General features: G+C 41.7%; 1 protein-coding gene across 1 annotated transcript; it reads left to right on the top strand.

Moving 5' to 3' along the window:
* Window positions 1–905: 905 nt before the first annotated feature.
* FAM151B (family with sequence similarity 151 member B) lies at window positions 906–9,619 on the top strand (the record flags this gene model as incomplete). The annotated part of the gene is made up of 6 exons (XM_083883194.1): window positions 906–972; window positions 1,148–1,273; window positions 2,770–2,926; window positions 5,392–5,600; window positions 7,378–7,513; window positions 9,113–9,619. 6 exons carry the CDS (start codon window positions 906–908, stop codon window positions 9,261–9,263), a joined length of 846 nt encoding a protein of 281 aa, XP_083739320.1. The 3' UTR covers window positions 9,264–9,619.
* Window positions 9,620–16,281: the final 6,662 nt, after the last annotated feature.

Genomic DNA, 16,281 nt, shown 5'->3' with positions numbered 1-16,281 from the left:
GCTTTCTGGGAGTCCTGATGTTGTCCCAAAAATGGGATTCATTCCCAAGCCAACAGTGACACCCTGGAGAGAGACACGGGGTGTTCCATCAGTGCTGGGCAGGCCTGGGTGCTCGGGCTGTTCCAGCACCCCTCACTGCCCTTGCCCTGCCATGGTTTACATTCTTTACAGAAAGACAGAGCTGTAACTCCCCAAGCACTGGCCCCCTGTCAGGATGATGCCATTGCCATGCAGGTGCTGTGACCCCAGCCCAGCTCTGCACCTGCTCAGGGGCAGGGGCTCTGTCTGACCTGCAGGGCTGACTTGTGGTGCTGCCATGGACAGGGTTCAGCTGCAGGACCCAAAGTTTGCAAGGTGTACAAGGAGGTCCACCAACATCCTGATTTACATCCTTAAAGCTTGCTTATTCCAGGACTTGACTAAGGGATGCAGCTGCTGCCTGTCCAGCTGATCAGGTCCCACTTCTTGCTGATCAGGCTTCAAAATACACAAAGATCAAACCTCAGAGAACATCCTGACTTATGATAATATAGTCCACATTTGGCAAAACTAAAAGGCACACGGGTTCAGCCATGGAGCGAAGCCCCAGTGACACCAACATCCTGATTTCACACAGAACCACAGAATTAATCGAGTTGGAAAATCCTTCCCAGCCCATCGAGTCCAAGCTGTGCCTGATCCCCACCTTGTCCCCAGCCCCGAGCACTGAGTGCCACCTCCAACCCTTTCTTGGGCATCTCCAGGGATGGGGAGGGCCTGACCACCCTTTCCATGGAGAAATTCCTGCTGATGTCCAACCTGAGCCTCCCCTGGCACAGCTGAGACTTGACTACATCCCGTCCTACAACATTCGGAATTCGGGCTGCAGCCACTGCCTGTCCCACGGGTCAGGTCTTTCCTGGCCGATGAGCCTTCAAAGGACCCAGCGACAGATGATCCCGCCTCGGGATAACGCTAACATCCCCCCCCTCGGTGCCCCAGCCCCGCCCGGCGCGCAGGCGGCGGGACCGGCCCCCGGCGGGGCGGGGCGGGGCGGGCCTGTCGGGGCCGGGCCATGGCCAGCGGGGCGCGGGGTGAGCAGCGGGGCTCGGTGGGGCCGGCAGGGCCGTGCCGGGCCGTGCTGAGTGTCCCCGCGGTGTCCCCGCAGGCGCCTGGAGCGAGTGGCCGGTGGATCACTTCCTGCGCGCCGGGCGCATGGCGGGCAGGGACGGCGCGGCCGTGCGCTGGTTCCACGGCGCCAACAGCAGCGCCCGGGCGGCGGCGGCGGCGCGGAGTGAGTGCGGCACCGGCCCCGGCCCCGGCCCCTTCCCCTGCTCCGCCTCCGCTTCCTGCGGCCCTTCCTGCGGCTCTGAAATCCCCCCGGGGATGGGGAATCCAGGCCTCCCTGGGCAGCGCCTGCCAAGGCCTGGCCACCCTTTCCATGGGGAAATTCCTGCTGGTGTCCAGCCTGACCCTCCCCTGGCCCAGCCTGAGGCTGTTCCCTCTCCTCCTGTCCCTGTTCCCTGAGAGCAGAGCCCGACCCCCCCGGCTGTCGCCTCCTGGCAAGGAGTTGTGCAGAGCCAGAAGGGCCCTGGTGCACCAGCCCTTACAATTTACATAAAAATCATATATATTAAATATATGTTAATTATTTATATTATATATATAAAATATAAAAATATATTATATAATATATATTATATAGATAGTATATATAATATATAAATAAATAAAATGATATAATATATAATATTTATATATTATATAGATAGTATATATAATATATAAATAAATAAATAAAATTATTATATATAATATTTATATATTATATATTATATAGATAGTATATATAATATATAAATAAATAAAATGATATAATATATAATATTTATATACTATATATCATATAGTATATGACATCTATATATTATATAATTATTTTTAATATAATATATAAATATTTTATATTATAGAAATATAAATGTTTTAAATATGATATATATTATATATATAAAATATTTATTTTATATGTAATATATATTTATATTATATAAATATAAATATTTTAAATATAAAATATAATTTATATATTATATAATGTGTATATTGTAATATAAAATATATAGTATATTAAATATAATATATTGTATATTTATATAAATATATAAGTTTATGTGAGTATTAGAAAAATACATACTTGTGTAAATTTACATATAACATCCTTTATCTTGAATATCATCGCTAGTTCTTTTCTTCGTCTTTTACTCTTCACTGCATGTATCCTCTGCAAAGCTGGTAGCACTGCCCAGATTCATTATGTAAAGCTGTTTTCAAGAGCCTCAGCACTCCTAGGATGCCTCTTTGCCTGCCCTGTGTGTGAGATAACATTTTCCTGGTCAGCTTTAGTGATGAGTAAAGGGGAATGCTCAGCCTCTGCCAGTATTAAATCCTGTGCTCATCTTTCCTCTGTCAGGAACCCAATTTTCAGGGGGGAAGATCTGAAATTTAACGAGAGTGGATTCACATGTTGAATGTCCATTTTTCTCTGTTCCCCTAAAGAAAAAAGCCCACGTGGTTGCTTGGCCAGATGCCCCCTCAAAGATCAAATTTCACATGGTTGTAGGCTTGCCAAGAGTTTTAGTGACTGAAAATGCCCCAAAATTGCATTTTTGGTGTCGCAGACAGCAGATCCCTGGGAGTAAGGGTGCACAGGGTGGTGTGGATAGACTTGCTGGGTAATTGTTGCCCTGAAGCACTGAAAGCACTGAGGTTTAATTTCTCCATCCCCAGGTGATGTGCACATGGTGGAGGTGGATGTTCTCCTTCGGGGAGGGGACGGGGACCCCATCCTGGCTCACCCCCCGGACACGGACAGTGACATCACTCTGCAGGAGTGGCTGGCACAGATGGTCGGCACCAATAAAGGCATCAAGCTGGATTTTAAGAGGTATCTCAACAAAAAGATTGTTATGTTGTTTGCATTCTTACCTCTTACAGTTCTACAAGTGATTGTCAACCAAACTCCTCAATATTGTGCACAATGCATTCAGAAGCATAATCCATATGGAAACATAGCCCATAATTCTCAAAGAAGAAAACCTTTAAAAGTGTTTTGGACTACAAATAATGATTTTTTTTTTTTTTTTAAATTCAGTGAATTAGATACTGTGAACGGAACTTTCCCATCTGGAAGGTGAAATGTTGGTCCCCCTCTGGAGGCTCCTTTCCTCTGGCCTTACTAACTAAATGTTCAGAGGTTCATTCACAGTTTGAACCATTAGCTGTTTGATTTCATGAATGGAAGACACACCTGAAAAGCCTGTGAGATTGCCTTGAAAGAGTTTGAAATGAGCTGTGATTTCCAGACATGGACCCCTTCAGCTCCTGACTCCAGCTTTGTCTGAATTTCCATGTGCTCAGTCCGTTTTGGCAGCAAATTACAAAGAGCTTAATCAATGTTTAAGTACTCTATAGAAATGCAGAAACCCCCCACGAGATAGGTGTAAAATGGGATTTATGCCTGTGGTTCTGTGTAACACAGTCACAGTTTTCATGTGGAAGTTCATGAAAGTGAAAAATGTGGGCAGGCTAAATCCTTTTATTGTCACAGGATCTGTGTGTGTGTCCTGAGCAGAGAAGGGGAAAAAGAACAGTAGGCATTTGTTTGGGCTTATTTCTTGTGAGTTTTGGTGAGGTATTTCTTTAATTTTAATTATTTTTTAGATTAATTTTAAACTACCTACCTACCTACCTACCTTTCCACAAGGAGTTTACAGCCAAGTACAGAGATTCAAAAAAAGCTTTTAAAAGTACATTGCATTATAAAAGTCTGATTATATAAACGCATTTAAAAATACATCATGCAGTGCAGATAGAGTCAAATAAGTGCTAACAGAATTTGATGTTCTTTTGGATAATATTTATTTGGATGACATTTTTGAAGTTTTGGAGATTATTTCAATGGTTATTTAAAAATCTACTTTTATATCTCTGTTCTATCAGCTTGATTGACCACATAATTACATTTCCTGCTGGTTTTGGCTACTGAAATTAATATATTCTGCAAAAGGTCTTCAGTGTGCCACTTCAGAAATGCCAAAGCCATTTCACATGAAGTCAGCAGTAAGTCTGAGTTTTCTAAATGCTGTGCAATGAAACCAAAGTTCTCTGGGGTTTGCAGTTTATTGAGGCTGGGTTTTGTTGTTTTGCTTTGTTTCTTTCTTCTTTTATTTTTTTTTTTCCTGTTGCTGTTGGCTTGGGCTTTTTTCTCACTATGTTACTTTTTACTTTGTAGTACCAGGGAAGGCATTCCACTGGCTCTGATAGTCCCTTGCATGTGTGAAGATATAAACTGTTCTAGCCCCAGACAGTGTGAGAAATGCTGAATCCCACATGTTAAGGCAAGCCATCACTGGCTTTTTTCCTAGAGAACTTGAGTCCATCTCAGTGGAATTCCTGCCTCTGTGCAGCTTTCCCAACAGCACAAAAGACAAAATATACCAAGTGACTTTACAGAGGAAACAAGACAAGCAGCTCAGGGGACTAGTCGTTGACTTCAGAACTAACCTAATTCCAAAACTCTGACCAGAGCTATTTTAAATCCCTTACATAGTGCATTAATTAATGTGCTGTGAAGAAAGATGTTCTTGGTGTTCATTTCTTTTCCCCATTGTTCCCCATCTCCTTTCCTTCCACAGTGCTTTGAAAATTTTGATAGGCTGGAGTTAGAAAAAAGCTGGTTGTGCTTTTTCTTTTGACTTGACAGGAGAGCAGGAATATGTGAGCATAGATTTTGTTAAAAATCTAGGTTCCTCAAGTGTTGCCAGCTCATATTAAACAATATAATGATCAGCTGTCAGATGATCATTGACAAGCAGGCTTCTGTGTGCTGCCACACTTTGGAATAGTAGGAAAAACCACAACCAGGCATTAAATGTTCAAGTGGGTGCCTTTTCTCTCTTTTAGTTGCCTGAAATTGGTCTGTCTTGGCCTTTTTATTCTCCTAGTACAGGTGCATCACTTTGCATGGATATGAAGGTAATTTTGAGCCTGGATCTGACATAGTGATAAAATCTTTGCCACTTTAAGTGTGGTTAAGGTGGGGAGAGATGACGTTCACTCTTTGGGTTGAATTTACAGAATTTGTGGCTTTCAGGTCTGATTAAACACGAATGTTAGAGACTAAAGTGTCTTCCTGTGTTAAAGCCCTTCTCATGCCTGAGATGAAGAGGGGACAAGGCTGAGGGTTGTGAGGTGAGGCCAGGAAGTGCTGGGAGCAGGGCTGGGAGTCTGGGGGTTTCATTCCCACAGGAGAAGTCAGCAGATGGCCGCAGGTGCTCACCTGGCAGGGAAGGCGCGGTGACACTGCGGTGACACTCCCCTCCTGTGACCCTGCCCCGTGTCCTGGCACAGCCTGGCCGCCGTGGGACCCTCTCTGGAGCTGCTGGGGCAGGTGGGGCAGTCCCTGGACAGACCTGTGTGGCTGAACGGGGACATCCTGCCCGGGCCCTGCGGGAGCCACGCGCCGCTGGACGCCCGCGCCTTCCTGGACACTGTCACCTCCTCCTGCCCCGATGCCACCCTGTCCCTGGGCTGGACCACAGGCTGCCACCAAGGGCAAGGTAAGGGCAGAGCTCATTTGCCTCTAGTGAGTGTCCAGTTGGCAGGCTGGACTCGCAGTGATTGTGGGACCCTGTCCTGTGCTGAGGTGTTGGACAGAGCAATCAGTCCAGTGCTGCAGTGGCACAGCTGGGTGAAAATTACATCCTTTTAATATAAGCTGGTTTGTATTTCTGACTTCTCACCTGCTGAGTGCTTCTGAGGGACAAACTCCTCAGCCTCTGTTTCAGGGAGGGCTCTCCCTGAATCCTGGGAGCACTGGTTTGGTGATGGGAATCCTGGTGTGTGTCCTGAGGGAGAACAGATCTAGCTGAAAATGTGAAACAGATCTAGCTGAAAATGTGAAACTATCTCTTGCTTTTTTTTGATCACTGAAGTAAAATTGTGGGTCAGCCTTAACATTTCATTTCTTTTGGGTACTTGAATTTTTGCAGTAAACTTTCCAATTTTCATTATTATAGGATCTTTTTCACAGGCTTCCTCTTAAAATTATCATTATGAGAAGCAGAGTCCCTTCCAATATTTTCTGGGGCCACCATGGCAGGGTTATACACCATTCCAATTGCTACTTATTCATTAGCAAGATTTAGTATTTTGTTATATGATACACTGCAATTTTATTAAACAGTACTTTCTCCCAAGTATTTTCAGTGCAGGAAAAAATGCTGGAAAATGCATTAGAAATACTGGGTAATCTATGAAAACTAATTTAGCTTTATCTCCAGTCTAAATTTCAGGATGTGGGAATACTAAGTAAGGTTCTACTATAAAACTTAAGAAAACCAGCTTATTTAAGTGGTTTCACCTAGAAGTTGCTGCTTGCCCAACAAAACTTTTTTTTTAATGTTTAGTGCTTTTTTTTACTCTTTCTAGTCACTACATTCCAAACGAGTAATTGAGAAAAAAGTTATTAACTGTTCTTATAGGATTTTCATAGCCTATAGAAAAAAAAGACCTGTTAAACATAATTTGAAATAGCTCCAGTCCTTGTAAAAATCTCAGTAAAGGCATTGTCAGTATATTAGATTGCTTAATTTTGGCATTTTTAGGCACAGAATATTTTTGTCTCTGTGTGTTTGATTTGTATATAACTTCATTCCTAGTGGATTAATTTAACTTCTTGTCCCAAATTTTCTTCATGTTTTTATTTTTCAAGGATCCTGACCATGTTAAATTAGGCCATACTGAAGTATCAGTGGCAGCAGAGTTTTTTTAGAGAAAGGGCCAAGATACATTAAAAGTGCCACATTCTGTAGCTGTATGTAAAGTAAGTAAATATATATGTAAAGTATGGGAAATAAAGGTTTTCATAGTAAGGTAATTTTCCACGTTGTTACTGCATTTATTGCATTTTTATTCTGAGAAATTCATTGTTCAGAGCTATCACCCTGATTCTTTAGCCTTCTGATTGTTTACATTCTTGAACTGGAGTTTCTCAGAACAATGTAGACTGTTTTCATATTTCTCTGTGATGGACTTCCGAATTGCCCACTGGGGTCAGAGAGGTGTTCCTCCTGTCCTCCAATCCTTGACCAAATTCCAAATCCTATTTAAACCCCAAATCATAATAAACTGCCTCTTCTTTCCTCACTTCAGCCTGACGGGTGAGCGTGTGGCTCTTTCGTGTCCCTAACAGTGACACAGGACCATGCAGCAGTTTCATTGTGGAATTACAGGGTTTTCAGGAAAGCTGGTGCTGTGTCTCAGAGGGGACACCAGGAACCCCATGCTGGGGCTCCTGGGGGCTGTGTGAGGTGTCACTGCTGTGTCTTTCCCCAGGCTATGAGTGGCCCATGGTGCAAGAGATGTCCCGGCTGTGTCACCCCCTGTCCCAGCCCGTGACGTTTGCGGTCAGGGCTGCGCTGGTGCCCGGCTCCATCCCGCAGCTCCAGTGGCTGCTCCAGCAGTCCCACAGGTCAGTGCTGCTTCCTCCAGCATCCCACAGCTCCGGGGGCTGAGCCAGCAGTGCCATGGGGCACTCAGCCCTTGCCTGTCCTGGCCAGCCTGTGTCTGCTTGTGTCCATGCCCGCACTCATCCCAGCAGCGCTGGAAATATTTCTTCTCTCAGTCCTTTATTTCCCCCAGGTCTCAAAGTATTCAGTTCCTCAGACAGAAGTGGTCACTATTAATTTCTTTAAGGTAGTTAAATTCCAGAATCTTCTTTTTCATTACCTACTATAAGGAGTTTTAAGTGGTGCATAGGTGTGTAATCCGGTTCACCTGCAGCATTTCCTTAGATGAATACAGTTAAATAGACTAAATAGTTTGGTGTTGCAATAAGGAATTCATCCCATCCGAAGACTTTGTATTGGATTCACTATTTGTACTTTTTGTAGCAATGTCTCCTGAAAAATTCCAAAGATGATTTTTAGATTGGAAGTCAGGTGTTTCCCTCCAAGCTAATTAATTTTGCTGCAGCACTTGAAATGTATTCAGTGGTTTTCATACACCAACTTACATTCTCCTTTAAAAATTGTTCCTACAAACCCCTAACCATTTCATTATAAAAATTATTCACATATAATAGAATGAGAATAAAACCAGCTTCCCACATATTGCCATTTACTCACCTTTTTCACCTGCTCTGCCTACCCAGAGTTTAATACAATTATTCCAACCAAGGTCAAAGCCCAAGACAGAAAACTTAAATGCATCTCTGAAAAACTTCTAATTATTTAGAAGCAGGTGAACAAAGAAAGTTCTGATATTCTTTTTTATGGCGAAGACTCAAGACAGGAATTAGAATGAAGCTATTTCAACTGGGAAATTCATTTTAAAATATTTTTGCGCTAGGAATATGTCTTATGAATTGTGCCAGTCTCAAGTATCATTTGATACAAACATTCCCACTGAATTATTAGGATTTTCTCTTTTACCTCAGCATAAAACTCAGGAGGGATTTTCAGTGGCATGATTAGAAGATAGAAATTTCTGAGCCAGTTTTACTCACATACAACTGAATTCTGATTTAACCATTTTTAAAATTAATACAGTTTTATTAAGCAAGGGTGAAAAACTAAGTATATGTCATGTGGAGGATATAGAAGTAATGCTTCAACTGGGTAATGTTTTGGGGGATTTCAGTGTTTTTTGAGAAGTTCTGTGAAATTAATGAGAATTGGGTTAGGTGGCATCTCTACACATCGCTGACGTGACAAAGCACAGAGCACAACAATCACCTGCGTCTGGGATTGCATCATATTTCCTGTTTTGAGGCTCAGCTTGTGATTATTGATTACTTTATCAAACCTTAAATGCTCAGTCTGGTAAATCTCTTCGCTGGATATTTAACTGAGGTTTTTTATTTAACTCCTTCTCAGGTTTGGCAGAACAATTACAGATAAATTGGTCTGGGGGTGCAGTTGTTTGTGTTTAATTACATTTCTAAAATTAAGATGGTGTAATCCTGAGTATTTTTAGGAGCCTATTAGTGCAATGTCTTTCTGGTTTACATGCTTTAACTTAACATACTCTTTTTCTCTTTGTTTTGTTTCCTCCCTTTTTCTGGACATAGATACAGCCTCACTGTTTGGACAGGAAAGGAAGACAAGTATTCTGTAGAAGACTTGCTTCTCATCCGAGAAAACTTTGATAAAAGTAGGGTTTATTATGACATTTTTGAGCCACAAAATTCTGAATTCAAAAAAGCCATTGGAATAGAATGATAGATGCAAAGTAGGCAATGCCTGACCTTATAATGCTTTATGTTGTTAACCCCTTTAAATGTGAGGATTTTTTGGTTCAAAGAAATGCATTTTCCTTGCCAGAAGGACCACGTTGAGCACATCTGTGGTTATTGGAGGAGTTTTTGTTTGGCACTGTATAGAAAGGCCACTCAAATAGAAATGTAGTGCCTTCCTCATTGTTCCCTGCCCTCTGTGTGGGATCCATGGTGCCACACACTCCAGGAGGGGAGAATGGCTGCTGGTACAGCACTGCCACTGCTCAGGTGCTCTGCCCTGTGGTCCCCAGGCCTGTGGTCGCCCTGCCCATGGTCACTCTCTGTGGTCACCCTGCCCATGGTCACCTGCCTGTGGTCACTGTGTCTGTGGTCACCCTCCCCATGGTCACTGTCCATGGTCACCCTGCCCGTGGTCCCTGTGCCCAGGCAGTGTTGGAGCTGTGCCATGGATGGAGAGCATCCCCAGCTGGTGCCGTGGGCTGGGCTTGGTGTGGCAGCAGTGGCAGTGCTGTCCCCAGCCCTGGGCTGGTCCCAGGGCTGCAGGGGACATTCCCCCATGGCTCTGAGGTGCCCCTGGGGCTGGTGCTGCAGCACACGGGGCTGTTGGTTGATGGTGGCTCCACTCAGCCTTCTCTGGGCCTGTGCATCCATCCCTGCAACTCTCAGAATTCTCCAAAGTGGAAATTCCCTCTGATGAAAGCTAAACCCCGGCTAACCACCTGCTGGAAGAGCCAGACCTGGTTCAGTGAAACCATTTATTGCCTCTTTTGCTGCTGCAATTCCCCAAAAATTCACACAGACTGAGACACTGGGTCTGTATGGTTGGTTTCTGCCAAGCACCACAAATGATACAAGAAAAACCAAAGGTTTCTTCCACAATCACAGAGGACATTTTAGCTTCTGAGTAAAAGCTAATGCCCTGAGAAGCATTAGGTCTTCTTGTCCTCCTTTTCCCGTTCCTCTCACATGGTTCCTGAGGGAATTTTGTTAACTCAGGTACTGTACACAACATTTTACAGGCTGTTAGTGCTAAAATAAATTACTGTAATTTTTGGTTCTTACATGGCATTGGTACAGCTATGATAGAAAAGTTAGTTACATTTCTTAATCCTAAATCTTGAAGTATGATGATTTCACATTAAAATTCAAGACTCCCTTTTGTTACCTACAACTCTTTGAGAGATTTATCTAATAATTATTTTCTGTTATTGAGGGGTAGAGCTTTCTTCATGTTGATCATCTACTAATGTGTGTTTGGCTAAAATTAGGAAGGATTTTTCCACATAAGGAAGAAAACTATGTGATTATATTTTAGACAGCTAAGCAAAGTACTTGATTTAATTTGCAGCACCAAGTGAAGTGAGTGGCAGTAACCACCAAAGGGTCAGGCTTGGCTGTGGGATTCCCATAGTGAGTTTGGAGAAATGATTCATTTTTCAGTAGTGGTTTGTTGCAGGCAGTGTATTTATTGATTTGCAGGATTTCATCTCTCCTTGGGACCACAAGGACACATTTTTCTGTTATTTAGAGATCTTCCCACTGACCAGTTCCCACGTGAAGTGCTGGGATTTGTTAAAACTCATTAAACTATTAAGTAAAACACATCAGCAACTGCCAGATATTTTTAAGGAAGAAATATATCTCAGCAATATCTGTGGATATCAGTAAATGGGGATAATCAGATAAAATTAAAAGAAGACATCTGGGTTACCAGGAAATGGCTATGTGGTGAATTTGATTATTATGCATGGATTATCCTATGTATATGAATTTTCTATATGTAACTTTTACCTATGAATCTTTGCTAGTCCCCTGTGAAGTTGTTTATGCCAGTCCAGTCTGACTTGCACATAAATAAATTAATTTGATTTTGTTTCTCTTTGTTTATTCAAATGTTCTCCTAAAATAAAACGTGTTGCTGTGGGGCTGGCAGTGAGACAGTAAAGGACAGGTGAAGTCAGGTATTTATTCTGGTGAGAACAGCAGGTCTCTGTTATTCCAGCTGTAGCTGTCTTTTATTTTTACCTTCTTTCAGGGATCTGTTGCTTCTACTATAAAAACATTTGTAATTTACTATAGTTTTGAGCCTTGTATTTCTTTGTGAATTTGAAGGATATTAGTAAATAGATAACGTGGTAGAGAAGAGAGTTGTCATTGTGTGCTGCCATGACAGGGAAGCATACTGGTGGGAGCAAAGCACTAGATATTTTCCAAGGTTTCTGTTGTTTGAATGTGCTCTGGAATCAAAGGAAATGCCCCCAAAGACACATTTTCCAAACATGGTTCTCCTTCTGATGTTTCTCCCCTTCTCCATCTTCTGTGTTCATTCAAAGTGTTATCCATTTCTCAACCTGCTCTGACTGAAATAAAAATCAACACCCAAAGTATTTTTTTCAATTCATACCTTCAAATTAAAGCTGAAATTATGCTGAGGGTCTTTAAAACTCATTTAATAATGGGGTAATTAAATGGCCCCATTGTTTTCTCTACGGAAAAAATACAGAAATTAGATTGTTGGGAATTAAAAATATTTGGATTGGTTTGTTTTAAAAAGCTCAGGGAGAGCCTATTGGAGTACATGAATTGTACCCTCCATTATATCCAAGAAAGAGGGGGCTTTTCCATAGATTTTAGTGTTCCTCTGAAAATTTTTGATTAAAAATGTCTTTCAATTTTCCAACTATTTCTTTTAATAAGGGTAAATGTACTAGTGTAGTAAGAGGCATTACAGTAAGAGGAACTGTTTGGACAATTACTTACGGAAAGATTTATTGATCCATAACTTTATTTTAATTAAAGATATTTTTCTAGCCAAAATATTTAATGTCTTGAAATTTTAATTGAAAGCCAGTTGTGTTTTCAATTCACTGTTGTATGTATTTTTTTGCTCCCAGACACCTACTTTTTTTTTTCCCCCAGTAATATCTGTTTGCTTCCAGTAAAATTAAAAGTAATGTACTATATTGTCTTCTGAAGTTTGAAGTTATATATTTTTTGGGGTAGTTGCATGGTAATTTTTAATATCCTGGTGCTTCGGCTTAATTTCCTTATATTCCCTTGAAATACTACTTTTACAGTTTTTTTTGCCTAATCCCCATGACTTGATTCCCTTGAATTTTCCAGTGATCGCCTCTGTCACTGTTGGTTCCACTGCTTGGTTGTGTTTTCTCTCCTCAATGTAGAGCAAAACAGTCACAGATTCATAATCGCAGTAGGGGTCTGCCCAGGCAGAGTGTGTTTTTTAAAGGTTCTCCCATTAATGTGCTTTTAAAATATAGGTACTGGTCATGTTGATATTTTAAAATTGACGTTTTTGAGAGAAAGCAGGCTTTAACACACTCTCTCTGTGAAACATGTTTGAAAGTGTTCAAAATTGCTGGTGCTTTCAGGGAAAAAAATACTGGAATTACTGCAGTTCCTCAGCGTGCCTCCTTGTCTGGGTTTCAGGAACTTGGGAATACATAGCCCTGTGTACATTTCTAGAAAGCATCTCTGGTGTTCAGCATCATTTTTAACTAGCTGGACATACATTTTGGGACAATACTCCTGAATTAATATGAGAGCTGCAGTTGCTTACATCATCAGTGCAGGAAATGCCTGGCTCAAGTAACAGGTGCTGCTGAGAAACAGGAATTTTGCATATTTACACATACATACATATATATGTATATATATATATATATATATGTTGGGCTGATTATTACAGCCCAAAGGCTGTAAAAAAAAAGGTCAACTTGTGTACAGGAGTAAAAGACCTATTGTCTTTCCAAGAGGATTAACAGCTGGGTCTTCTATCAGAATATTTAGTGATGGCAATTGGAATTTTATCCATTTGACTCTGAAACTCTCCCCTCCTAAGCTTTCTTAAGGTGTTTTGTTATGAGACCTGATCTCTTTGAAATTAGTGCAGTGCATACTTTAGTGAAATTAGTGCATACTTTACAGTGAAAGTGTAAGAATCTTTATTTATAAATCCCTTGCTTTAGTTGGAAAAGTAATTAGTTCTGCTGTATATCACATGTAAAGAGATAAAGGTCTTACATGGGATTGATGAGGAAGAAAGGAAAATTTAGTGCCTACTTAATTTACCTGTTTTTCTTGTATAGCTGCATCAAATTATGGCAATATTCTTTTGGAAGTGCTGTGTAATTGTAAAAGACAAAGATCGAAACAAAGCAATTACTCCTTAAAAGCAGAACCAAATTAAATGTGCAGGGAAAGATATTTTGAAGCCTGTATTTTGAACATCGCACCTTAAACACAACCTTGAAAACTGCTAGTTTATGACATTTTTGTGTAGTGACTTGCTGTTCTTAAATCTCTTAAACCAAAATAATGGGAGCTCTTACATAATCACTGCTTTTTGTGAAGCCGCCACTATTTGTTTTGAAGTTACTTTCATTGTATGGTTTCACAGCATTTTGCAGAGAAAATGAAGACTAGAAGTAAAAAAAAAAAAAAGAACCCCCTCAAATTGTTCTTCACCTTTCCAAGCTAACCAGGTAGGTTTAAAATCCTTTCTGCCATGGGTGTGGTGTGGGTGGTGTCAGCTCAGCCCAGTGTCACTCCAGGACTTGGGAACTGGCATCCCTCTGAGCACTTCCACTGGGAGTTGTGGGACCACAGCCCTGGACACCAGCCAGGAGCAGCTTCCTGTGCTGGCAGCCACCAAGGAAGGGCTTGTTTTTAACCCAGGATTAAACACCAGGGACTCGGGGTCAGGCTGACCGTTCTTTGCTGAAAAGAACATCGATGTGGCTGGGAAATGTCATGGATTGAGGCTTCTAAGATAAGACAAGTGCATCTCTGCTCCACAAGTGGAACCACAGGAAGGTTCCAGCAGGTGGAGAGAGCCTCTCTCACACCACACTTTGGACAAATTTAGCTGTATTGGATTAAATCGAAGTAACTGTTCCTATCTTCTTGTACGGAGGCAGCCTGAGAAACACTTCTGAGTGAGTACCTTTTGCAATGAGTCATCATTTCCTGAGTAGTGAATAAAAGCATGTGCTTATTTCCATGTTCCCTCTGAGGGGGGAAAATAACTTTTATTTATTCAGCATAACAACAGCAAGACAACAAAGCTTTTTCCTTTGAAGGTCATTTGTAACAGTAACACAGACAATAATATTAACACTTCACACTGCTTTACATCACAACGAATCACAAAACACTAGTAACACCACCAAAAAACTTCCCTTTTCAAGACACTTGCCACTTCCCTCCATTTTCTGAGCATTTTGTAGAAAAATTATGGTTTCATTTAAGGGAGCCATAGTCCCATATACATAATTAATTTAAAAAGCAAAACAGCATAAATTGGGCTTTATATCCTTAGCAAAGATAACAGTTAGAACACCTGGTGATAGTCAATAAAAAAGAATGGGGTTTTTTTAAGATCTATTTTCCCATTCAAATTTTTAACTTCACTATGAGGTGAACAGATGAGAACTTGCCATTTCCTTTTATATTATCATGAAAACATTTGGAAAGTGTGTTCTGTGTAGGGTGTAATTTTTACTCAGTTAATACTGACATATGTTGTTCCACATAATTTCTGTATCATAAAAATACGTCCACAATCCTTTTTTGTACCTGGTATGCACAGGGGCTGATCAAGGAAAATCTCCTGAAGGAAAAGGCAGAACCTGAATGGAAACAAATACTCCCAAAAAGTTATTTACAGAGAGTATATGCTTATAATCCCCTTTAAATAGTTTAATGTTTAGAATCCCCATTAAATATTTGTATGTTTGTGATCCCCTTCAAATTGTTTTATGACTCCGATCCTCTTTAAATTGGTTTATGCTTAAGATCCCCGTAGCACTGTTTTAAGCTTAAGATCCCCGTTAAATTGTCTCCTACTAAGTGCAAAGCTAAATAACATTACAAGCTTTCATTAGGCAATGTCAGATTCGTTGAACTTTGACTGAAGCTACAGCAAGACAGGTAGTACCCACTGAGTATTTTCAGGAAAAACATACCTAATTTCAGTATACTGAAATTCACATTACACAGACACAATTTCAATACAACTAATTTCTGTAAATTACAACAAAACAGAGCACATTCACTTTTTCTCAGAATTTAGAAGATTCGATCTAAGTGCTAAATGCAGTAGCAGAAATCCAGCATCTATGGGATGCACACAAAGACAAGGGAGATACCTGGAATCACAAGACAGTAAACGAAAGGAAAGAAAGATTTTTAGATAGAGATACTTAAAAATACACAGTAGCTTGAAGGCTGCAGAGGACTGCTTTCCACTTGTGGGAAATTCAGTCCTCTACTTCAAATTAGAAAAAATTGTGGGTTTCCATCTCCCAGGTGAGTTTCTAGTAACTACGCTCACAGAATCACAGAATGGTTTGGCTTGGAAACCATCTGAACTAAAAGCCCATCTCATTCCAAGCCCCCTGCCATGGGCAGGGACACCTTCCACTAGACCAGGTGGCTCCAAGCCCTGTCCAACCTGGTCTAGAACACTCCCAGGGATCGGGCAAACCACAGCTTCTCTGGGAAAATTGTCAGTGCCTCAATTTCCCTTAAGCTGTTGTGTTATCTTTTTTAGGTCTGTCTGAGCAGGAGGACAGAACTCTGCCCTGCTCCTAAATGTGTGTGTGTGTGTGTGAGTGTGTGTGTGTGTGTGTGAAGTGCCCCTGCTCATGGAGACACAGCATCTGTGTCCCAGCATCTGTGCCCTGGTGAAAAGGGCTCTGACTGGGGGCAAATTGCTCCAGCCTGACCTGGAGGTCTCTTTTTGGGAGACTCCTTACCTGCAGAAAGTAACAGAGCCCATTTCAGGTGCAGGCTCTGCCTCCTGCACCCTTGCTTTTCTGAAGGGAGCAGATTCCAGAGGCTGAAGCAGCCCGAGGTGTGCTGTGCCTGGGGACAGCATGAGCAGGGCTGGCTTGTGGCACACTCAGGGCTTGTCCCTCGCCCTGCTGGCACCGTGTGCTGGGCTGGAGAGCCCCCCGTGCTGTGCACCAGTGACTCCCAGT

The sequence above is a fragment of the Zosterops lateralis genome, assembly GCF_965231275.1.
Source record: "Zosterops lateralis genome assembly, chromosome: Z".
Taxonomy (NCBI): domain Eukaryota; kingdom Metazoa; phylum Chordata; class Aves; order Passeriformes; family Zosteropidae; genus Zosterops; species Zosterops lateralis.
The sequence above is the reverse complement of the archived record's forward strand: the minus strand, read 5'-3'. Positions and strand labels throughout refer to the sequence as shown.